At 48.1% G+C, this 23,815-nt stretch overlaps 1 protein-coding gene across 1 annotated transcript in view; it reads left to right on the top strand.

Annotated features, from left to right (window-relative positions):
* Positions 1–20,165, top strand: part of KPNA7 (karyopherin subunit alpha 7) — a 37,676-nt gene extending 17,511 nt beyond the window's left edge. The window contains 7 exon segments of the mRNA XM_089782281.1: positions 4,223–4,360; positions 4,514–4,541; positions 6,743–6,892; positions 7,278–7,467; positions 8,447–8,519; positions 10,332–10,595; positions 20,061–20,165. Coding sequence (XP_089638407.1) covers positions 4,223–4,360; positions 4,514–4,541; positions 6,743–6,892; positions 7,278–7,467; positions 8,447–8,519; positions 10,332–10,595; positions 20,061–20,165 — 948 coding nt within the window.
* The last annotated feature ends 3,650 nt before the right edge of the window (positions 20,166–23,815 follow it).

Raw genomic sequence — 23,815 nt, 5'->3', positions numbered from 1 at the left:
GCTGTGAAGCAGCCTCTGCCCACAGCAGGCCCAAGCTGCTCTGCCTCCCATGAAGCAGCCTCTGTCTGCGGAGAGCCTGGGCCTGCCATAGACAGAGGTTGGTCCCCGGCAGCAGCCCCTGTCAGCAGGGGGTCTGAGCTCCCCACAGACGGAGGCTGTAGCAGCCTCTGTCCATGGAGAGCTGGGGTCCCCTGCAGACAGGCTGCAGCCAAACCAGCCTCTGTCTATGGTGGGCCCAGGCTCTCCGCGGACAGACCCTCCCCACTCTCTGCCCACAGATAGCTCGGGCCACCACAGACAGAGGCTGTTTTGCAACAGCCTCTTCCTCCTCCCATTCCCCTCAGCAGCCTCTGTCTGTGGAGAGCTTGGACCCAACAAACAGGGGCTGCTGCCACCACCTCAGTATCAGAGGCAGCAGCGCAGGACGGCAGGCAGCTGGTCCACGAGGGGAGCTGGTTTTCTATGATACAGAGGCAGAAGCGTAGAGTGGCAGGAGGCTCCCTGGGAGTGGGGCCAGAGCACATGGGCTGCCAGCCCCACCCCCGGGGTTATAGAATAATCAAGTGTAACCCCCTTTTTCCTCCCCGGGTTACTGGGGAGCAGGTCACACTCACAGGTGTGCCTGGGCGCCTGGTGTTTTCACCTAACAGAGATCCTGAGCACCCCAGTGGTGATGGTGTTTAGCTGGGGAAAGCCCTATCCACCCCCTTGCTGCAGTCCCTTGCTGGTAATGAATGTAAAATGGCGGTTCCTCCACCTGGCTGGCCTTGTACACACACTGGTGTGCCTTGAGAGCCTCCAGGAACACAGTCATTCCAACATAAAACTGGATCTAATTCCAGAACAACTACAAATCATATACAGGCAGTCCCTGGGTTACATGGATCCGACTTACATCAGATCCCTACTTACAAACGGGGTGAGGCAACCCCGCACCAGCTGCTTCCCCCCAGCAGACCAGGGAGACACGAAGCTAGCGCTCCCCCCAGCAGACCAGGGAGACACGAAGCTAGTGCTCCCCCCAGCAGACCAGGGAGACGTGGAGCGGCTTTTCTCAGCAGACACCTCAGCTTGAGAATAAAGGACTGAGGGAAGTGAGGTGTGGGAGAATAAAACTGAGCTCTGGAGAAATGTTTGGCTAGAGTTTCCCCTACAATATGTACCAGTTCCGACTTACATACAAATTCAACTTAAGAACAAACCTACAGTCCCTATCTTGTATGTAACCCAGGGACTGCCTGTACATCTAATAGAACACTTTAAAATAAACAATCTTTACTTAATTTAAATAAACAGGGATTAACAGAATTAGAAATGAATAGCATTAACAAAACACATAACAATAACTGAAGCTTATGCAGCTACCATTTGTACAACAGTGACCCCACCCCAAAGTGTGCACCCCCCTAGATTCAGCCCCAGACGCTTGCTTGTGTGGGCGCGCTGATGTTGCAGCTGTAGTGAGGATTTGGTCCAGGCTAAACAGCAGCTCTGTCCCAGGCAGCACTCTTCCAGCAAGGCCCAAACTTACTGCCTCGTGCTGGGCCTATAGGAAGCAGCCTGCTAACTCCCAGCTCCAACAGGCATCCAGTAGCTGCACTCCAACAGCCCCTGCACTGGGGCAATGTCCTTGGCAGCAGCCTGGCTCCCCCTCTGGTTCCAAACTGCAAGGCAGAGTCCCAGACTGCTAGGCCTCTTTCTTCAAGCACATGGAGAGAGCCTCCTCTCTCCCCCTAGAGTCCTCCCTGTCTGTTTTTTCCCAAGGGTTCATGGGAATTGTAGTCTGGATTTTAGCACACAGGGTCTTTTCAGAATAAAACAGAGGCCCCTTTAGTAAGGGGACTACACAAGTAACCGATAAGAATTCATGTGGTTATTCAACTATTCCATTACCTGCTATCTAACACTTCGGCTACGTCTACACTGGCATGATTTTCCGGAAATGCTTTTAACGGAAAAGTTTTCCGTTAAAAGCATTTTCGGAAAAGTGCGTCTAGATTGGCAGGACGCTTTTCCGCAAAAGTACTTTTTGTGGAAAAGCGTCCGTGGCCAATCTAGACGCGCTTTTCCGCAAAAAAGCCCCGATCGCCATTTTTGCGATTGGGGCTTTTTTGCGGAAAACAAATCTGAGCTGTCTACACTGGCCCTTTTGAGCAAAAGTTTTTCGGAAAAAGACTTTTGCCCGAATGGGAGCAGCATAGTATTTCCACAAAAGCACTGACAATCTGCGGAAATTCAAGCGGCCAGTGTAGACAGCTGGCAAGTTTTTCCGCAAAAGCAGATGATTTTGCAGAAAAACTTGCCAGTCTAGACACAGCCTTCTAGTTTGTGGGGAGCTGGCTTTTAAGCTGGTTCCCCACGAGCACTGGCTCCTGACTGCCTCCCCAACCCTGCTGCCTCTGAGGAGCATCAAGGGGGGGTAGGGATGTAAGCAGCTGGTCCACTATCTGATAAGCATAAGCATGTAACCATTAAGAGTAACTGATAAGCCCAGGCTAAACGAGTACACACTAACCTCCCTGGGAGAAAGATTATTTTACTGTTGTATTAAGCACTGGTCTAGCCACTGGAATACTGTGTCCACGTCTGGTCTTAATTCAAGAAGGATGTTGATAAATTGCACAGGACTCGGAGAACAGCCATGCAAACAATTCAATGATTAGAGAACCTCCCTTATGGACTCAAGGAGCTCTGTCTTTTTAATTTAACAGAAAGAAGGTTATGGGAGTGACTTGATTAGATTTCGAAGCACCTACATGGGGAGCCAATATTTAATAATGGGCTCTTCAGTCTAGCAGAGAAATGTTTAACATGACCCAATGGCTGGAAGTTGAAGCTAGACCAATTCAGACTGGAAATAGTAACTTTAACTGTGAGGGTAATTAACCATTAGAACAAATTTCCAAGGGTGATGGATGGATGAATACCCCACTGCTGGCAACTTAGAAATCATGTTGGATGATTTTTCTAAAGGATGTGTGCTCCAGGAAGTATTTTGAAGAAATTCTATGTCCTGGGTTATACACGAACCTCACAGAACTTATTCTTCATCCCTTTTATAATTTTGACAGAATAATGCTGTTTGTTTTTTAAGCAATTTTATTGATTCTAACTATTCATTTTCAGGAGATGTTGGGGACTATTAGTCAATTATTGGTGCAGGAGTTAACCACAAACTATCTGCATCACATGTCAAAATAAAACTAGAATTTCTCAGCGCTTTTCTCTCTTTGCCTATCTTACTTTCATTAATAATTGAAGATATCTTTTCACTGGCTTGTGTAATCTTTCCAAACTTTGTTATACAGGAGAGATAGATGAATGAAATAGTCCTTTCTGGCCTTGCAGTCAATGAATCTGATGGCTTACCTTGATTATTCTGCCTCATCTGGTACAAGCTGAACCTCTCTAGTCCCGCACTTTGATTCAGCAACATCTGTGGTCCAGCATGATTTTCGTTAGCCGCACCCACGATTAGTGGACATCTGGCTAAATTTCCAATGGTCCCATACAGTTTGTTTACAGCCTTTAGTCCCGACTCTTTGTTCTGTGCTGTTGTATGCTAATATACCCCTAAATATCTTCTAAGAGCCCAGTAAGCAGTGGAAGTGCTGGTAATGCTACTAGACAATATTGACCTCCCATGGATTGGCAAATTTTCCCAACCTGTAAAAGAATTAATGCTCTCCTGGAAAAATTACCTACTCTCCTAATCAACAGAGCAGTTTTAAAAGTAGCTTCATGTCTAAGGGCAGATAATTAAACATGGGGATTTTGTTGAGCTTGCAGCATAACTCAAAACTTGACACAATCCACTGCTCCTTATAACAATTGTTGGTGCTAATCTGTCAAATGTAAGACAAACCTGTAGCTTCTCAAATATGGTGATGAAGTTTAAGTAGGACAGGAAATCTGGGCAGACTACTTAGAAGGCTCAGCTCGAGAGAGAAGTCAGACCTCTTCCTAGAGAAGTCATATATCTGTGCCAGCATTCCCTGTAAGCTGTGCACTTGTGCAGCTGCCCAGAAGCGATTCAAATGCTGCCACAGCTAGGTTGTTTGTTTCTATTCGTGCTGCACATCCGCACGTGTCTCTGTGCACATAATGCATTTCACACGTGGATGGAAACGATGAGAGGGAACACTGATGTGTGCTGTGCTAAGTCTTGTGCTCATCAGTGCTCACAAACCTGCTTGTAGCATATGGTGCTTTTTCCCCATAGGAGCTGAGACGCCAGCAGATTGTGGTTAATGTAGAACTTCGGAAGGCCTAGAAAGATGAACAGATCCTAAAAGGAAGGAACATTTCCTTCTCCTCCATGACAGAAGAGAGTCTTTCTCCAAAAGAAGAGAAAAAGAATGCAATGAGTACAGGGCACCGCTGTGCAAAAACCATGATAGCTGCTAGAGCAGGGGTGGGGAAGGGAAGGGAAGAAGGTGCTATTCTTCAGTCAGGCCACATAGTGATCTCCAGAGAGATTGATTGGCCACCACCACCTGCCCACTGACTGAAGGCTTCTGCTGACTACTCCCTAGACAAAGGTTTTTGATATGTTCGCCAGGAAGACTTGGGAGCCCATCGACTCTGCCGTTAAACCTGAGGCTGGCTTGTGCCAGCTGATTGGGCCCTCACAGCTCAGGCTAAGAAGCTGTTTTTAATTGCAGGGCAGATGTTCACAATAGGGATGTACAATTTTGATTAACTGGCTAATCAAATAGTCGATGCAAACTGCATCAACTATTTGATTAGTCAATAATGGCACCTCTGCCTTTGAAGTGTAGCAACGGCCTTGGGGCTGTTGCTACACTTCAAAGGCAAAAGCGCTGTGGGGAGCATAGGGCCAGCAGGGGACTCAAGCAGTCCCCTGCTGGCCCCATGCTCCCCGGGGCATTTCAAAGCAGCAATGCTGCATGGAGCCCGGGGGCTCCACGTGGCGCTGCTGCTTTGAAACACCCTGTGTCGTTACTGGATTTTGAGGGGAGCAGCCAGCTCGCTGCTGTACCCATGGGGGGGGTGTTTGCCCCAAAAGTGGTTCAAAGGGGGCCATGTAAGGTGTCAAATGAAAGCTTGCCTTCTACTGACTCTGTATACGCTCTTCATATATCTGTATAATGTCTGTGTGTGGAATTATGAATATGTACTCTGTGTTAATACTGAAAGTTTCTCTGTATGGGATTGAGCAGTAGACGAAGAATGCTCAGCCTATGGACATGCTAATGAGCAAGTCTCCATGGAACAATAGCCCTCTATAGGCCAAGGACACACCTCAAGAATGGTGACTGATATCTAAGGGCTACCAGCAGGGAACACAGGGATAGGCCACAGGCCAGGTGACCTGCTGCAGTCAAGAAGAGACCAGGAAGGAGGTATAAAGATGCCATGTAGCAGCTTCCATTTTGTTTTCAGATGTGCTCCTGACCCCAGATGTGGCCTCGCAGGGAATCACAAGCCAGGAAGAACTGTGGACCCATCCTGACATAGGATGTACACCACGGACTTTTAAGCCAGCAGTTATAACATCTCTGCTGAGAGCCTGCACTGAGAACTGGGAGATTCGATGCATGTAATGTATGATACTTTAACAACCTTACTCTCACGCTTTTCTTTCTCTTAGTAATAAACCTTTAGATTTTAGATTCTAAAAGACTGGCCGAGCGTTATCTTGTGGGTAAGATCCAGAGGGTAAATTGACCTAGGATCTGTGGCTGGTTTCTTGGAACCGGACAGAACTTGTTCGGGGACAGTGAGATTGGGTTCTAAAACCCTTCACCTGCGTATGAGGCCTGGGGCCATCTGGGGCATGGATATTGCTGGGGTGTTGGAGGGGTTTTGCTTGTGAGGCTTCCGGCTGGCCAGGCAGGCAGCTGAAGCGCTCTGTGGGACTGGTTTATGGCCTATTTGGGAAGGTCTCCAGTCTGGGGGCTATAGAGAACCCCGAATTTGAGCAATTTGCCCTGAGCAGACGCCCTCAGCTGTGCCCAGACCCAGCCCGGTCCGTCACACCCCGTCTTTCCCCCTCTCCCCTGCTGCCTCTTTCTCATTCACATCCCTAGGTCCCAGAAGCCTGAGCCCATGGTGGGAGGATCCCAAAGTTCTGGCTGCAGCAAACTTCTGAACATCTGTGGTTACAACTCTTTAGCCAGAACCCTGCGAGCCTGAGTCACCTGGCACGAGCAGGCCCCATGGTGGTAGAATGGGCAGTGCAGTAATGTTGCTCCTCTAGAGACCGGTTCAAGTGCATTTGCTTCACAAGTGACAAATGTATCCCCCACTGGTCTCAAGACGAGACTGACCCTTTCAAGGAAGAGAAAGGCCAGTCTTGGGGCTTGCCTACACTGCCATTTTATTGCGCTGTAATAGTCTCGCTCAGGGGTTTACAATACACTCCCACACTTACAGCGTTGTAAAGTGGCAGTGTAAACAGGCTCTCAGCGCTGTTAGCTACTCCCCTTGTGAAGGTGGTTTACCTAAAGCTCTGGGAGGGATGCTATGACCCCACTGCCATGGCTGCACTTCCCACCACTCCCATTAGCCACAGATGACAATTGGTGGCCAACAAGACCCAATATCTGTGGAGGCGCAGCTAAATATAACAGGGGCATCCTGCCAGGTAAACCTGCAGACCTAAGGGCTGGAATTAGACACTGGAATGTTTCCCACTGGAATGTTTCCCACGAGGAGTGGGCAATCTTGCTATCTGAATCTGAACTATGGGAGGTGGTTCATCATGTTTCCCAGTGAGTGAAAGAAGCCAACTTACTGAACAACCCAGAGGTGCCATTTCCTGTCTCTGTCTCCAACAGGAGAATGCCTTCCAGACAGAGGAACCCACCTCTAAATCAGATTATTGAAGCAGGGATTATTCCCGAACTGGTGGAATTCTTGAGCCGTAATCATAGAATCATAGAATAATAGGACTGGAAGGGACCTCAAGAGGTCATCGAGTCCAGCCCCCCGCTCTCAAGGCAGGACCAAGCTCCGTCTACACCATCCCTGACAGATGTCTATCTAACCTGTTCTTAAATATCTCCAGAGAGGGAGATTCCACCACCTCCCTTGGCAATTTATTCCAATATTTGACCACCCTGACAGTTAGGAATTTTTTCCTAATGTCCAATCTAAACCTCCCCTGCTGCACTTTAAGCCCATTACTCCTTGTCCTGTCCTCAGAAACCAAGAGGAACAAATTTTCTCCTTCCTCCTTGTGACACCCTTTTAGATATTTGAAAACCGCTATCATGTCCCCTCTTAATCTTCTTTTTTCCAAACTAAACAACATGATAACATCCACTTGCAGTTCGAAGCTGCATGGGCGCTGACTAACATTGTTTCTGGCACTTCGGACCACACGAGAATTGTTGTGGAGGCAGGTGCTGTCCCAGCCTTCATTGCCCTCATGTCTTCTTCGCACATGCATATCAGCGAACGGTCTGTGTGGGCGCCGGGTAACATCGCAGGTAAGATGCCCTTTCTAGCTTTCACAAATTGACGATGTGCAAGAGCCCCCATTTGGGTCACCTCCAGATTTTGCTTGGCAATAATCTCCTTCCTTCTAGCTGTAATGGGAATTGGATATGCAGATAGCTCACAATAAGGCCTGAGATAAAGACCAAAAAAATCCATCTACTCAACCTTGTTGTGGTGTAGGCATACAGATACTAGCCAACAACTCTAACACCTTACATTCATTTTATAATGAATACAGAGTACTCAGACTCATTTTTTCCCCGTGCCTCCTAAGAGCATGGTTTTGATTTTTTTTTCCCTTAAAATTCAGTTTTAGTGCTAGGGAGAAAACTGGCCACCAGAATCATCACCCATTTGAAAACAAGCAATGCTCTATGGCACTAAGTTTGCCTACCAAATATAAGCCACCTTATCACCTACTGTCAACTGCATCAGGAAGGAGTCTGGCTGCTAGATAAGACAACTGTAACAAACCATTTTTCTCCTCACCACATAGGTAATGGCCCCATGGACAGAAACAAAAAACAGGACTATGTAGCTCTTTAAAGACTAACAAGATGGTTTATTAGGTGATGAGCTTTCGTGGGCCAGACCCTCTTCCTCAGATCAAATAGCGGAAGAAAATTGTCACAACCACATATACCAAAGGATACAATAAAAAAAATGAACACATATGAAAAGGACAAATCAAATTTCAGAACAGAAGGGAGATGGGGGGAGGTAAATGTCTGTGAGCTAATGATATTAGAGGTGATAATTGGGGAAGCTATCTTTGTAATGGGTAAGATAATTAGCGTCTTTATTCAAACTTAGGTGTAAAGTGTCGAATTTAAGCATGAATGACAGTTCAGAGGATTCTCTTTCAAGTGTAGTCTTAAAAGGCCTTTGAAGCAGGATGCAGGTAATCAAGTCATTGAGACAATGTCCTTTCTGGTTGAAATGGCAAGAAACTGTTTTTTCTTTGTGATCCTGTCTAATATCTGTACAGAGACTCCCTTATCCACAACAATGTGATTCCTCCTCTGTTGGCTCTGGTGACACCTTCTACTCCCGTAAGTATTCAAACTCCCTGAATTAGTGGCTGTTTATCACTCCACTAATAGCTGAACTGTGATTTCTAATCACTTGTAACAAAGCCAAATGTTAACCAGTTTGTGTCAAAGGTCAGATGGGCTCTTTGTGGGATAAAACTATTGGGGAAGAGGGGCAGGAAAAGGATATCTTGTCCTGTACTATGATTGGCTAACTGAAAGCTCCCACTGGATAGAAATATCTAACAACTTTCACCTGTCGGATGCTTATTTGACTGTCTGGAAGCACCAAGCTGAACCTAGATCTAAGGAGCTTTTCTAGTCTGGGTCGTCTTTTTAAACCTCTCCACTTGGCCAACACTCTATCTAGTTCTGACAGTTACTCACCACTGAAAGTGGAGAGATGAATTCTTGACTCAGTCCCCAAAGGAAAGGACAATGTAGCACATCAGTGCCCTACAGATATCCTGCCCTAGGCCTCATGCACGTCACTAGGCCCAGCCCAACATCACCATTTTCCACAGAGCATCTTGGCCTTTGTCTACAGTTGGATATGTAAAGTGCAGTTGTGGCAGTGTGGTCATGGCACCAGCTGCTCTAAGTAAACCACCTCCTCCAGGGGAGTAGCTAGCCGCACCAGGAGTGCAGCTCCCGGCACTGTAGCCTGGCTTGCAGTGCTGTTAAAGCGCCAATGTAACTTGCTGCCTTGGACTTGCTCTCCCTCCCCACCTGAAAGGCCTGCTATTAACTGTCCTCCCTTCTTACCTCTTCTCCCTCTCTCCTTGCCTTAAACGTCACAAGAATATGCCACTGGTTTTGTAGGATTCCTTACACTATCTTTGCTGTTCCCCTCTAACTCCTGAGGAAATCTCAAAGGGATAGCCGTGTTAGTCTGTAACTTTAAAAACGAGTAGTCCTGTGGCACCTTAGGGGAGGGGAACCTTTTTTGGGTTGGGGAGGGGGGTCACTGACCCACAGAAAAATCAGTTGGGGGGCATAAACAAGTGAGAAGCCATAAAAACCACAAAACCCCTCGCTGATGTGGTCACGTAGGCTACTTCTAGACTGCAAGCTTCTTTCAGAAGAAGTTTTTCTGGAAGAGATCTTCCAAAAATACTTTTTTCAAAAGAGCGTCCACAGAACAAAAGTGCAACGAAAAAGCAATCTGCTTTTTGAAAGATAGTGTCCAATTAATGTGGACACTATCTTGCATTTCAGTTGTGATTTTTGTGGATGGAGTGGCCACCAGGGCACCTGTGCTTTTTCCTGGAGGCCTCTTCTTTTGAGAAAACACTCTCTTCCGTGTCCACATATGCCTTTTTCCAGAAAAGGTGTTTTTTTTTGGAAAAAGGCTTCTTCCTTGTAGAAAGAGGTTTACCGCTGTCAGAAAAATCCCTCTGTTCTTTCGACTTTGTCAAAAGAATGCAATAGCAGTGTGGATGGAAGTGTAGTTTTTCTGGAAAAACTCTGCAGTGTAGACATATCCTTACTGAGGAGACAAACACTTCTCACATTCCCCTCACACACTAGAGCCCCACAGTAGGGCAGTGTGGGGTCTAGAGCACCAGCTGGGCTCCCCAATGCTGAGGAGTGCCCTGAGCCTTGGGCTGGATCCAGGCAAGCTGGGGTCCACATCTGTATAGAATCATAAGCTTTCGTGGGTAAAACCCACTTCATCAGATGTGTTGGAGTTAAAATACAGACTCCAAGATGTATATACCTGAGGAAATGATATTAAATAGGGCAAATTCACCATTTCTAGTGCTTCCTTTCCCTGGCCTTGGCTTTGCAAGCATTCAGTCCTGTATGAGAACATCCTCCCTTGTGTTTCAGGTTGGTTTCCTGTGAAATATCACGTGGACGCTGTCAAACCTCTGCAGGAACAAGAACCCATATCCTCCCCTGGAGGCTGTGAAGCAGATCCTTCCAGTGCTTGTTCGCCTCCTGCAAAACAAAGATAAGGACATCCTCTCTGATGCCCGCTGGGCTGTGTCCTACCGGTCTGATGGGTCCAATGATCACATCCAGGTGGTGGGGGAGACTGGGATTCTCGCAAGGCTGGTAAAACTCATGGCCAGTCCAGAGCTAAGTGTTATGGTAGGTAAAGCACTTAGCCTACGGCAAGGCACACTCACGTTCTTTTATGCACCTCACTCCTCTGTGACGGCACAACTCAGTGCTATAGACGAAAACCGAAAAAGCAAGCCTCCTGCCTTCTAGGACTGGAATCAGAAGCATGCTGGAGGCAGGAGAGAACCAAATGTATCCTTGTCCACAATGAAAGGATCATCTTGCGTCCTAGACTGCAAAAGTAGCTTTGCTACTGCTCCAAGTCAACCCTCTTCTGTCGTGCAACCATAAAAGTGTAGTAAGCCAGCTTCCCTGGAAAGCAGGAGTTGTCTAACTTTTAAGACCCCAGAGTTGTGCACTAATGAAGTTCTGGCTACGGGGTCAGCAACATGTAGGGTTGCCAGATGGCTGAAACAAAAATACCAACACCCTCTCCCCCAAAATAAAACCACTGGGAAAAAATTTTGTTGAGAGAAGAAAAACGGGGGGAAGGGAGAGGACACCGGACACGCTTCATGGGCGGGGGGAGGGACCGACCAGGAAGGGAGCGGTGCTGGCTGGGAAGTGGGGGAGGCCTGGAAAATGGGGGGGCCAACAGGAAGCAGGGCTGGTCATGGTCTCCTGTCTGGCTGCTGAGCCTGTCCAGAGGAACAGAGATGTTGAGGTTTTTTGTATTTCTGAAATCTGACAAATTGCACTTTCTGGGTTTGTACGACACGCTTTGGAAGCCTCCTTCCAAACTGCTGTTGTGAATGTCTTTGACGGGATCTGTCCTCATCTCAAACCAACAAAACTATGCTTAAGGGAAAGAAAATGCAGTCCACCTCGCTCGGAGGGGTGTCATTTTGTTCTGAACTCAGTTATACTCAGAAGGCTTTGTAAGATGACCCTCTACGCTAGGGGTGGGACTAAGCAGGCTGCTGGACACTTTACCTGCACATCCACTGGTCAGCCACTCAGGGCTCTTCTTGGTCACAGTTCACTGTTCCCAGCCAGTGGGAACTGCAGGGAGCAGTAGCCTGGCCCTCAGCACTTCTGCAACTCCCATTGGCCAGGAACAGCTAACGGCAGCCAACGGCAGCTCCAAGCAGCCATGCCTGTAGATATGCAGGTAAATAAAGTGTCTGGCGGCCTGCCAGGGGCTAACCATGGTGAACCATGTCCAGCCTGTAGGCTGCTTATGGCCCACTTCTGTTCTAAGCAGCGGGGTGTTAAAGCAAACTTTGTGCCACATGATATTTTCACGTAAGCCTGGATGTGGCTGAAAGATTCTTAGCTTTAAAATAAGTTATTTAAAGAGCTTCCATTTCATAGTCAAAACAACCAGATCCTGCCAGAAGGGAACTAAGGGTTTTCTTTCCTGGCTGACGTAAGCATCTGCCAAAGGACTCTGTTCTAAAACAGGCCTCAATTGCTGATTGCCTAAAATTAGGCCCTAAAAAGTAGAAACTGAATTAAGATTTGACCTTGGCCGAAATAGCGACTGCAGACACACTATGGCTCAAGGTAGTCAGCACATCTACACCACTGGCTGGCTCTAGTGGTACAGATGAGGGCTCATGCTCATATTTCCTTATAGGGTTGCCAGGTGTCCGGTATTCACCTGGACAGTCCGGTAAAAAAATTCAGAGAATACCGGACACCTAAAATGTCTGGAATTTTCTGATTTTTTCCCCAGCCAGGACGCAAAAATGCCGAGCACCTGGCACCCCTACAAACACTCAGAGCCTGGCCCCCCCAGCTCCCAACATCCCCAGCCCCCCGATCCCAGCCCCCATGCTTACCTGGTTCCGCAAGGCTGCCGGCACAAAATGGCTGCTGACCAAGGGCTTTCTCTCGGTCTTAGTGCTCAACCGCTCCCCATAGCCTATCCCTGCACTCACTCTTAAAGGGGACATGGGGTATGTCTACACTACCCCCCTAGTTCGAACTAGGGGGGTAATGTATGCATACCGAACTTGCTAATGAAGCCCCGGATTTGAATTTCCCGGGCTTCATTAGCATAAAGCTGGCGCCGCCATTTTTAAAAGCCGGCTAGTGCGAACCCCGTGCCGCGCGGCTACACGCGGCACGGACTAGATAGTTCGGATTAGGCTTCCTAATCCGAACTATCTAGTCCGTGCCGCGTGTAGCCACTTGCTACACTAGGCTTCCTAATCCTAGTTCGAACTAGGGGGGTAGTGTAGACATACCCATGCTGTTTTATTTAAAATTTTTTGTTTGTTTGTTTTTTGCGTAATAAGTCTTGGAGTCCTTTTTTTATTTTTGCTCAACAACTTTGGTCTCCTCCTCCCCCTTTTATTTTTCCTTCAACACAATTTTTTCCCAGTGTTTTTTTGGGGGGGAGGGTTGGTATTTTTGTTTCAATCATCTGGCAACCCTACTTAGTAATGGCAACTGAATTTAGGCCATGTTAATGGAGGTTGCATTTCCATTGGAAGATCAGGAGGAAAGTCTTGTATTAAGCTCTTTAGTATTTTCATTTTGGCTGAATTCCATGCAGGCAGAGCATGAGGTGTACAGGCTAGGGTGAGAATATACTTCACTGTACACAGCTTTAAAACTGGCTTCATGAGCCAATCTAACTTGTACCTAGACAGGCTGTCATTGCTAGAAGTCCAAGATACGTTCCAAAAAATTTGGACTTATAGCAAAACAACTTAAACTGGGGATTCCCGCCTCCCACCCCCATGGCTGACATGCATTTGCACACATTTTTTTTGGGGGGGGGGAGTTGCATGATTTAAGAGTGGAGAATGGGAGGACTTACTATGCATCAGTTCCTACAAGCATCAACGACTTTGATGTGGAATGGATGTATAGCGGGGCAACTTATAGAAGGGATGACTTATATCATAAAGATACTTAGCTTGATTAAAGATAAGTTCATACCAAGGCTGCTTTTCACAGATCTCTCTACATAGCAATTATGCATTTCATTATGTGCAGCCTGAAGGCATTACCTATTTCACTAAGGCTGTGTCTAGACTGCAGGCTTCTTTTGGAAGAGCGTCCACACTGCAAAAGCACATCAAAAAAGCGATCTGCTTTTTCGAAAGATAGCATCCACTCTGAATGGACGCTCTCTCGCATTTCAGCTGTGATTACTATGAATGGAGTGACCACCCGGGCACCTGTGCTTTTTCCTCTTGCCTTTTCTTTCGAAAGAACTCCCTCTTCCCCGTCCACACATGCCTTTTTGCGAAAGAGCTCTTTTGGAAAAAGGCTTCTTCCTCGTAGAAAGAGGATTACCAATGCTGGAAAAACCTGTATTTTCTTTTGGAAGAATGTGACTGCATTGTGGACAGCATTGACGTTTTTTTGGAAAAACGGCCGTTTTTTCTGAAAAAAACTCTGTAGTGTAGACACTCCCTAAGTCTTATCTTCTCTTAACATGAACTTTACTATTTCTTTCTTGCTAGTCTGAGAAGCAGCTGCATAAAAGAGTCTCCTTAACTGTATAAAGTGACTCAGAGTAATCACTTCCTAAGGGTACATCTACACAGCAACATTATTTCAGAATAACTAGCGTTATTTTGAAATAACTTAGTCCGCGTCTACACAGCAGATAGTTATTTCGAAATGATGTCGAAACACTGTCAAGCTGGAGGACTTCTTTCTCCGACCCATGTAACCCTCATTGTATGAATAAGGGAAGTCAGAGGAAGAGTGCTCGATTTCAAAATAAGTGCTGCGTAGATGGTCCCAGTTTCGAAATAAGCTATTTCAAAATAAGCTACGCAATTGACGTAGCTCAATTTGCATAGCTTATTTTGAGTTAAACCCTACTGTATAGATGCACCCTAAGTCACAAATTCTTTAAACTGTTACTCTGCTCAGAGTGTGAGCTGCCTGACTAGGATCCCTCTGTCAGAGGGGAGCTGGGACAATTAAGATCTCTTCCCTAATTATCACCTTGAATTAAACATCATCTTGCTATAGCAACCAATTTCTGAAGCCTTTGTTCTCCTCATAGTAATGCCACAATGCAGATGTCTGATCAGTCTCTAAACCAGTGCTACTCGGAGTGGCCTACACATTACCTGCTTGCTAGTAACAGTATAGCTATTGAAACGACATTAAATGTTTTCTAATACTGCTTTTAGCAGTGACTAGCTGCTGCAGGGGCGGATGAGAGTTTTGCGGGGTCCAGAGCAGCACAGTTTCATGGGGCCCCTCTCACCGGGCATCTCCTCTCTCACCTGTGTTGCGTGGCGTTTCAGCACGCCGCGCATGCGCTCCTCCACCATGCGGCGCGCGGTCCTGGGGAATTTAAAGTGTGGTATCACGCCAGGCCAGTCTGCCCCTGAGCACAGGGCCTGGGACAGCCGCCCCACTCGCCCTGCCCTACATCCGCCACTGAGCTGCTGGAACATTATATAGACCACTTCCCTCTGGCAAATAGATGGATAAAGCAGTCCACTGGACTGTCTGACAGGGGTGGGGAACCTAAACCCCAGGGTCTGGGATGTGGCTTCCCTGGATCTGGCTCCTGAGACGCAGGGATCCCTTCTGGCATTGGGGTGTGGGGTCTGTTTGGGTGCTGCAGCCCCCCTACTATCCTACTGTGATCCTGGAGCACAAATCTACTAGCCTGGGCACACTCCCCTCCCTCAGGGCTCTTTTTTGGGCCAGGAGCCTATATCCGTGAGGGTTTGGTTTGGTTTTTGCTTCTCCCTTGTGTGTGGCCCTTGACTGATTTTTCTGTGGGTCAGCAGCCCCTGACCCAAAAAAGTTCCCCACCTCTGGTCTATGACCTGGCCCACCTCTCTGAAGTCCATTTCAAACAATGTCTCCTCTTCAAGGATGACCTGTAGGTTTCCGCATTCCTACCCTCTCGATGGTTTCACACCGCACAAGGAGCTGCAGTTAGTGGTACAAGAGGTGCCCTCAATTGTTTGAGGGCGATAGAGCTCTCGATCCTTCACAGAACTTCATTCCAGGGCTGGCATGAGTCTCTAACAAGAAGGCGGCACTGTTCAGGGGATGCAAATGAACTTTATCCTTCAAAAGAACAGCCCACTTCAGGAGTGAAAAGCTGAGGCCATAACGGGCCCTAGCTGTGGCTGCAGACTTCAGTTAGGAGGTGCCTGATGCTTTGATGCTTCTGCTCCCTGTTTATCTCCCATCAAGCAGATTCTGCCTCAGGCCCTGAGGTGGTGGTGAAAAAGGAACAGGCTGGGCAGAGGGCATCTGAACCTTGCTATTTGCAGACACTTCCTGTGTCTAATTATTAGACTGCCTGTGGTGTCCACATGAAAAATACATCACAGCTCCTTCCTCCTACGCACTCTCTCCTAATTAAACACTTGCTTAGAGACCCTCTTGCAAAGCTGGTCTAGGAGCCTGTCTGAAAGAACCTGCCTATTCATTCCTATGTGCTGTGTCCCATCACTTAATGCCCTTGGCCTCCTTTTACAGTGAAATCTTTGTTATCTGGCTCTCTGTTAACTAGAAAACTTTGTTAACCAGCATTGCCCCCAGCCACAAGACTGTCACATCTTCAGGCGCACAGGCCTGGCTTGGTTTACCATGATTGGCTTAATATTTTTTTATTTAAGAAGTACTAATCATCTTTAACTCAAAATAGAAATGTGAGACCAACTGCCTCACACTACAAAATGACCAATATTAAAAACTTGAGTTTTACTATAATTGTCCATGGGTTTTTCCCTCAGATAACCGGAATTTTTAGATAACTGGAACGCCCTAATCCCCGAGCATGCTGGATAACACAGGTTTTACTGTAGTAGAAAGCAAGTTTGGTTTAGGTGGCCCCACAGCTAAGCCTGAGAAATGCTTCTCCAGCTTAGTTGCTGGGCTAAGTAACCTCCAGCTAACTCATTGGCTGTAACCCAGAACAGTTATCAATAAAACCCTTGCTCGTTAACTCGAGTTTAGCTTAGGTACAAAATGCGACTATCTCCATCCTGGGGCTGAGGGTTTGCCACAACCTGCTCAAGCTACTGCAATAATGAGGGAAAGGAGGCTGCTGCAACCTCACTGTTGAGGCTATTGCTTCCATCTTAAAGCTAGGGCCTGTTGCCAGGGGAACTTGCACTGCCCCTATATAACGCACAAGGGACATTTAAGTATTGCAGGAGACACCCAAACCAGAACTGGACCGAGTTGGAGGGCAGATGAATACACAGGTGATGAATTGGCTTGACGTAGAGCTACACATACAACTGAGACTCCAAAACAGGTGTGCAGGAGTGATCTTTTGCCAGGGTCTGACAAAAATTAAGCCTTGGATCACTCACTCATGCTTGGTGTAAATAGCTATATAGCAGGGCTGGGCAATAATTTTTGCTGGGGGGGAGCACTTTGTGAATTTTGGTACGTGGTCACGGGCCAGCAGTGGGGCATCAGGAGGAAAGGGTTGGAGCTAGAGGCTAGCCACCCCCAGCATTGTCTGGCTGGGACACTTTGAATTAGAAAAGCACCAAAGGGCTTGCAGCTCCTGGCCCCTGCTGCTACTGCATTTCCTGGCAGCCACCTGAGGTTGCTGAGGCTATTTAAAGGGCTCACACCTCCTGATTGCTGGCTACCCCAGCAGGGGCCAGAGCTGCAAGCCTTTTAAATAGCCACAGCAATCACAGGTGGCTGACAGGCAATGCAGTAGCGGCGGGGCTGGGAACCATGAGCCCGTTAAATTGCTGGTCTATAAAAAGCTGTGGCTCCCGGCTTCACTGCTACCATGTTGCCTGGAAGCTGCCTGGGGTTGCGGTGGCTGATTAAAAGTCTCGCAGCTCTGATTAAAAGGCTCGCCAGCAACCAGGAGCTGCAAGCCCTTTAAATAAGGTCCTGCTGCCGGAGGAGCTCCTGGAAATTCTGTGGCACTGGCAGCAGGACATAAATAGTAAGCAGCCAGATGCAATCCGTTAGCCGGATCAAAGTTAGGTGGGCCGAATCCCGCCCAGCCCTGCTATGTGGGGAGAAATGCATAAAGTGTTCTTGGAGATATAAATTCCACCTGATCTCTCCCCTCTCAAAAATCTACCATAACTTATGATTCCATGCCTCATTCAGGTGTCCCTTTGACTGACACACACACACACACAGAGCCTCATTCTTCTTTAGGCATTTGCATCCCATGTTGCACTGTACAGGAGTCCCCGGGTTACGTGGGTCGGATCCCTACATACGAACGGGGCTTTCCTCGCCGCGGAGGACGCGGGTGGCGGGACCGCTCAGATGCGCTGCGGTCCCGCCGCCCACGTCCTCCGCGGCGAGAAAAGCTGCTCCGCGTCTTCCTGCTCTGCTGCGGGGGGGGGGGGAGGCGCAGATAGTGTGCCCCCCCCCCAGCAGACCAGGCTTTTCTTGCCGCGGAGGACGCGGGCGGTCCCGCCGCCCGTGTCCTCCGCGGCTTTGCTCCGCATCTCCCTGGTCTGCTGGGGGGCCCTCCACAGCAGAGCAGGGAGACGCGGAGCGGCTTTTCTCGCCGCGGAGGACGTGGGCGGTGGGACCGCAGCGCATCTGAGCGGTCCCGCCACCCACGTCCTCCGCGGCGAGAAAAGCCCCGTTCGTATGTAGGGATCCGACCCACATAACCCGGGGACTGCCTGTACACTGCAACATGGGATGCAAATGCCTAAAGAAGAATGAGGCTCTGTGTGTGTGTGTGTGTGTATGTGTGTGTGTGTATGTGTGTGTCAGTCAAAGGGACACCTGAATGAGGCATGGTGCGCCCCCCCCTCCCCCCAGCAGACCAGGCTTTTCTTGCCGACGCCTGGGGTAGAGCAGCTGGGGCGCTGCCGGGTTGGTCCCACAGCGCCGAGGTGCGGCGCTACTGGACCAACCCAGCAGCACCCCAGCTGCTCTGCCCCAGGCGTCCCCAAGTCAGTCGCTGCTGAAACTGACCAGCGGCTGACTACAGAGTTGCTCTGCCCCGGGCTTCCTGGAATCAGCCTCTGATCAGTTTCAGCAGCAGCTGACTTGGGGACACCTGGGGTAGAGCAGCTGGAGTGCTGCCGGATTGGTCCCTGCAGCGCCGAGGTGCGGCGCTGCGGGGACCTACCTGGTAGCACCCCAGCTGCTCTGTCCCAGGCCTCCAGATTCAGCCGCTGTTGAAACTGATCAGTGGCTGATTCCAGGAAGCCCGGGGCAGAGCAACTCTGCCTCGGGCTTCCTGTAGTCAGCCGCTGGTCAGTTTCAGCAGTGGCTGAATCTGGACGCCAGTTCTGACTTACATACAAATTCAACTTAAGAACAAACCTACAGTCCCTATCTTGTACGTAACCCGGGGACTGCCTGTATTAGGAAAATCTGGTTTTGGAAAAAAGAGAATCTCTACCCATTCAAGTTAATTCAGTCCGGAAGCAGAACTGAACCTACTTCCTCCTTTTATTTGCCCAGTTTATCTGAAGCGTTAATAGGGTCAAGAGTCTGCATGCACAGTCCATCTGCCCTAGTGAGTTGCATGCAGTTTTAATCTTGTGGGAGACTCTCTTTAATATTAAAATGCCAGAGCTGCTGACTGACAAAGTGATCCTTTATTATTATTTTATTTCTTAGACCTGATACTTTATATTCAAAACTGGGACAAAGGAGCGTAGCTCAAACATGTAATTTAAACTATTAAATCTTTTGTCTGGGCCAGTGGGTTAATGTAAAAAGGGCTTTTTAGCTCAGCTGCCTGCTCCTTCTGGTACAGCATTGCCGCAGAGATAGATGATGCAGCTGGAAAATATTGTATTTCACCAGGTAAAAAGAATCGGAGACAGATGCCTCATTGTAAATTGATATGTAGCACTGAGGTGGGCCTTGCTAGGCTACCCTGTGACTTGGTGGCCTGGAGATTGGATTACTGTAAAGTGCTCTGTGTGGCTGGGGCTGTGCTGAACTTTTGACTAGTCTCTCCCTAGTAGTCTAGCAGCAGTGGTGAGCACACCAGTGCAGACTGTCCTCTGGCATTTGAACCAGCATGCCATTTAGCCTGACACCAATGCCAGATGAACTGTCCCATGGGACTGGTCTAAACTAGATCTACTGTGATAGGGGAAATTTTGAAAGATGCTCAGAGTAGCCCAGGTTCTTGAGACGCAGAGCCTCAGCTGCCCAGTAAAATGTTCCCCCTTTTCCATCCATGTGCAGAATAATTTTATGTGCACTGCGGCATGTATGAATATGCACCACCAGTAGAAACAAAACAACCTAGCTGTGGGTGCTCTGCTAGTCATCCGGGCGGCATTTCAATCTCTCCTGAGTGACTGCACAAGCGCCCAGTTTACAGAGAACACTGCCCAATAACCAAGCAGTGTCTTTTTAAGACAGAACATTTCACTGATGCTCTGGAGTCTGCACAGGCTTCCTTCAGTTTCAGGGAGGAGTTGGAGGAGTTATGCTTGGGACCTGGCTAGGCGAGAGATGGCCTCTGGAGTGGAGAAACTTGAGCTATCGCTGCCAGGTTCAAAGGAGTAGGGGCTGGTTCTAGGGTCCTTCCCTTTCCAGCCCATTCCCTTTGGGCTGATGGTAATATTTGTATTGCAGGAGCAGCATTGTTCCTGTACCATCAAGTGCATATGGCAGAAATCAAATGGCACCATCACCCTTATCGAGGGTTTGTTTTTCAAGCTGTCTTATATCCAGATGTAATAATGCTGCTTCGGCCATTCCTGGGCTGCAGAGTGTGCCTTCAGCTCACTGTGTCATCTCTTGGCTTAGGGCTGCCAAAGAAACCCTTGTCTGGGCAGCCTACTTTTGGATGTTCTTACAACGTGTCCCACTCCCAGATACATTCCAGCTCTTCTTCTGCACTCCTTGTGCAGCCCATTCTGGGCTCTCTTATTATTGCAGTAACACCGAAGTACCACAAAAAGCAGCAGGGGAACCCTGCCATAAAAAACTCCCAAAGCCAGACTCCCTGCCATAAAGAGCACGTGTGAATGTACGCTTGAAACACTCCTTTCGTTTCTTTGGCTTTTGTTGTGGGGCTGTTGGATGAGGAGGGGTAGGATGTTATACACTGGGAGCTGATTTAACTGGGACTGGCAGAGCTAGCGTATTCTTGTACAAGTGACCGGAGCATTGGGGTAGCTACATGAATAAAGTATCTCCCCTTGTCTCTTAACGGGGGAGTTCACTACCTACTGGAATCTGCTTCCCTTTTGCGCAAGATCTGTATACCTCCTTTTTTGAGACAAAGGGAGTTTTTGCACAAAACGGACCCACCTATACTGCTTGTTTTTGCACAAAAACCTCTTGTGCAAAAAGCCTCAAGCAGAGAATATGCTAATGACAGTGCGACAAAGGCTAATGAGCGCTTCATTAGCATACTCTCTGCCCGCAAAACCCTGTAGTGTAGACATAGCCTGAGTGTGAGGTGGCAATTTTCACTTTTGTTTTAGTTTGGGGTGTGTATGTGAGCTTAGGAGAGAGGGGGGCTTGAATTCCCTGTCTTCTCTATCACTGAGGAAAGCACCAGTCTGTCGCGAGTGTAACTCTGCCTGTCTTAACTATGCAACGGTAGATTCTTTGGTTGCCATGCAGGGCTAGGGCTAAAAACTCAACTGGAAGCTTTGTAGGGCAAAGGACTAATTAGAAGGAAGGAGAAAGCTTTCTCGGGAAGGGATGCAGTATCATGAAGGTAAATGATGGCAGGTTGCTAGTACTTTCTCAGACTTTAACATTCATTCCTCTCTTCAATACAAAATGGAGTCTTGCCTCCAATCTAAGTCAAGACCAGATAGCCCCAATGGCTGTGTCTACACTGCGGAAAAGCATCTTGCCAATCTAGACGCGCTTTTCCGAAAACTTTTCCGTTAAAAGCATTTTCGGAAATTCATGCCAGTGTAGACATAGCCAAAGTGTTTAAAATCTGCCAGGGCCAACCTCTTTTACTCCTCGGTGAGGTTAGGTTGTGGGAGATTTCTCTGTTGGTGCCACAGCCACCATTGCTGCTAAAAAGAATCCAGAGATGCAATGTATCCGTGCAGGCTGGGAGGGAGACCGTTGTTGTACGCTTCCCCAAATGGGCTGCAGTCTCCTTGGGCTTTTCTAATTAAAAGGCAACCCATCTCAAATGGCAGAAAAAGACTGGCAGGCGAGGGGTGAGTCAACCTCTAGGCCCTCCCTGCCTTTTCAGTTTCCATTGCAGGCAGCTGTGGTGATGTATTCTCTGGCTCCTCTCAGCAATGAGACAAAGGACTATTTAAAGGGCAAGGCTCTCTCCTATGGCATTTATCCTCCATCCTAGTCCAGGGTTTCTCAACCTTTTTTATAAAGTACCCCCCTCCCCTTTTTTTAAAGTTGTAAGTACCCTCAGTATCTACAGTTTTCAGACACACCATTTTTTTCTACCATTGCAATACATTTGTTTAAACAACTTAATTGTAGCTGGGCAGGCAATTAAATTTGTGGGTGTAAAAAGTACAACAATAATACAGTTCTGTAAAACTTAAAACAAAAATTCAGTTTTCTCCAAATTTCAGTTGTGTTGACATACCCCCCCCCAACTTCTCTCAAGTATCCCTAGAGCTGTGTCTACATTGACGCGATCTTGCGCCAAAGCAGCCGCTTTTGCGCAAAAACACGCTGCCTGTCTACACTGGCAGGGAGTTCTTGCGCAAGAACACTGATGTCCTAATGTGTGAAATCAGGGCTTCTTGTGCAAGAACTATGATGCTCCCACTCGGGAATAAGCCCTCTTGTGCAACTGTTCTTGCGCAAGAGGCCAGTGTAGACAGGCAACATGAATTTCTTGTGCAAGAAAGCCCGATGGTTAAAATGGCCTTCGGAGCTTTCTTGCGCAAGAGAGTGTCTACACTGGCACGGATGCTCTTGCACAAAAGCACATCTCTTGCACAAAGGCACATGCCAGTTTAGATGCTCTTGCATTAAAGAGTATTTGCGCAAGATCATGCCAATGTAGACGTAGCCTTAGGGTATTTGTACCACTGGTTGAGAAACACTGCCCTAGTCCATATTAACAGCCAGTCACCTGAACTACAACTACCAGAGGCGGCCCGTGCATATAGGCCGACTCGGCTGTCGCCGAGGGCGCTGCGTTAAATGGGGCGCCCAATGATGATGTCACACTATTGAGGGCTGTGGAGGTGGGGGTGCCAATCGCTCATTCCGCCTGGGGCGCCAGCTGCCGGCAGCCTGACTCGGGACGCCCCTAACAACTACGATTGTTATTACAAATGTATTACAGTTATTTGCTTGCCTACCTAATTCTCAACCTTGTATGAATCTGATCTCTCCTCTGAGAAGTTTGCAATGCTACATAAGCATGGAGTGGAGATCAGATACATAAAGCTTATGGTGAAGGACCAGCTTCAAGCACCGCGGTTTAATTCAAATCCACAATGTATGTGATTGCCCAATGTTGAAAGACTGGGATTGAGTGTTTTAAGGAAGGATCTGACTGAAGAAAATCTCTCCACTTCACCCATCACACCCAAACATTTTATTCAGCTGCACAATCCAAAGTGACCAAAAGTTTTCCTCTCTTTTGTCATCTATGTTCTATATTCTTCCTGGAATGTATAAGGCCTTGTCTACAGTAACCACCATTGTCAATCTATGCAAATAGCATAGCTGAATTCGGCATACTTACCCCAGCATTTTGTGTGCAGTAAGGTGGGTTGGGGCTGCTCTCCCATCAACACCAGTTACGCTTCTTGTCCTGATGGAGAACTGTGTTGATGGGAGAGCACTTGGAGATTGATTTATTGCATCTAAGCAGGTACAATAAATCGATGGCCGGTGGATTGATCGCTGCTGCATCAATTCCTGGTGTAGTGGAGACAAGCCTTAAGAAAGACAAGGTGGGTGAAGGTAGTATCTTTTATTCAGTGCCGGCACAAGCCATTCTTGTACCCTGGGCAGGAACGCTTTCGCCTGGGGGAGGGGATGCTCGAGGGCTTGGGCAGCCGCTCCTGCAACGCCCCGAGCAGCCGCCGGAATCATCTGCAGGCGCAGCCCCACCCCCGCCTAGCCCAGCAGCACCACGTGACGCCGCTGAATCAGGTTGGTGCCCTGGGCAGCTGCCCGGCTAGCCCACCCCTTAATCCGGCCCTGCTTTTATTGGCCCAAATTCTACTGGTGAAACAGACATGCTGTTGAGCTTCGTGGAGCTCTTCTTCTGTGGAGTGCAAAAGCTTGTGTCTTTCGCCTACAGAAGTTGTTCTAGTAAAAGAGATGATCTCCCCCCTCTTGTCTATATCAGACCCTGAGACCAAAATAAGCTACAAGGGCACTGCAGACAACAATGGAATTTATGAAGCAGTTTCCCCCTTTAC

Source organism: Pelodiscus sinensis, chromosome 15 (genome assembly GCF_052426305.1).
Source record: "Pelodiscus sinensis isolate ZL-2025 chromosome 15, ASM5242630v1, whole genome shotgun sequence".
NCBI classification, from domain to species: Eukaryota; Metazoa; Chordata; order Testudines; family Trionychidae; genus Pelodiscus; species Pelodiscus sinensis.
The sequence above is the reverse complement of the archived record's forward strand: the minus strand, read 5'-3'. Positions and strand labels throughout refer to the sequence as shown.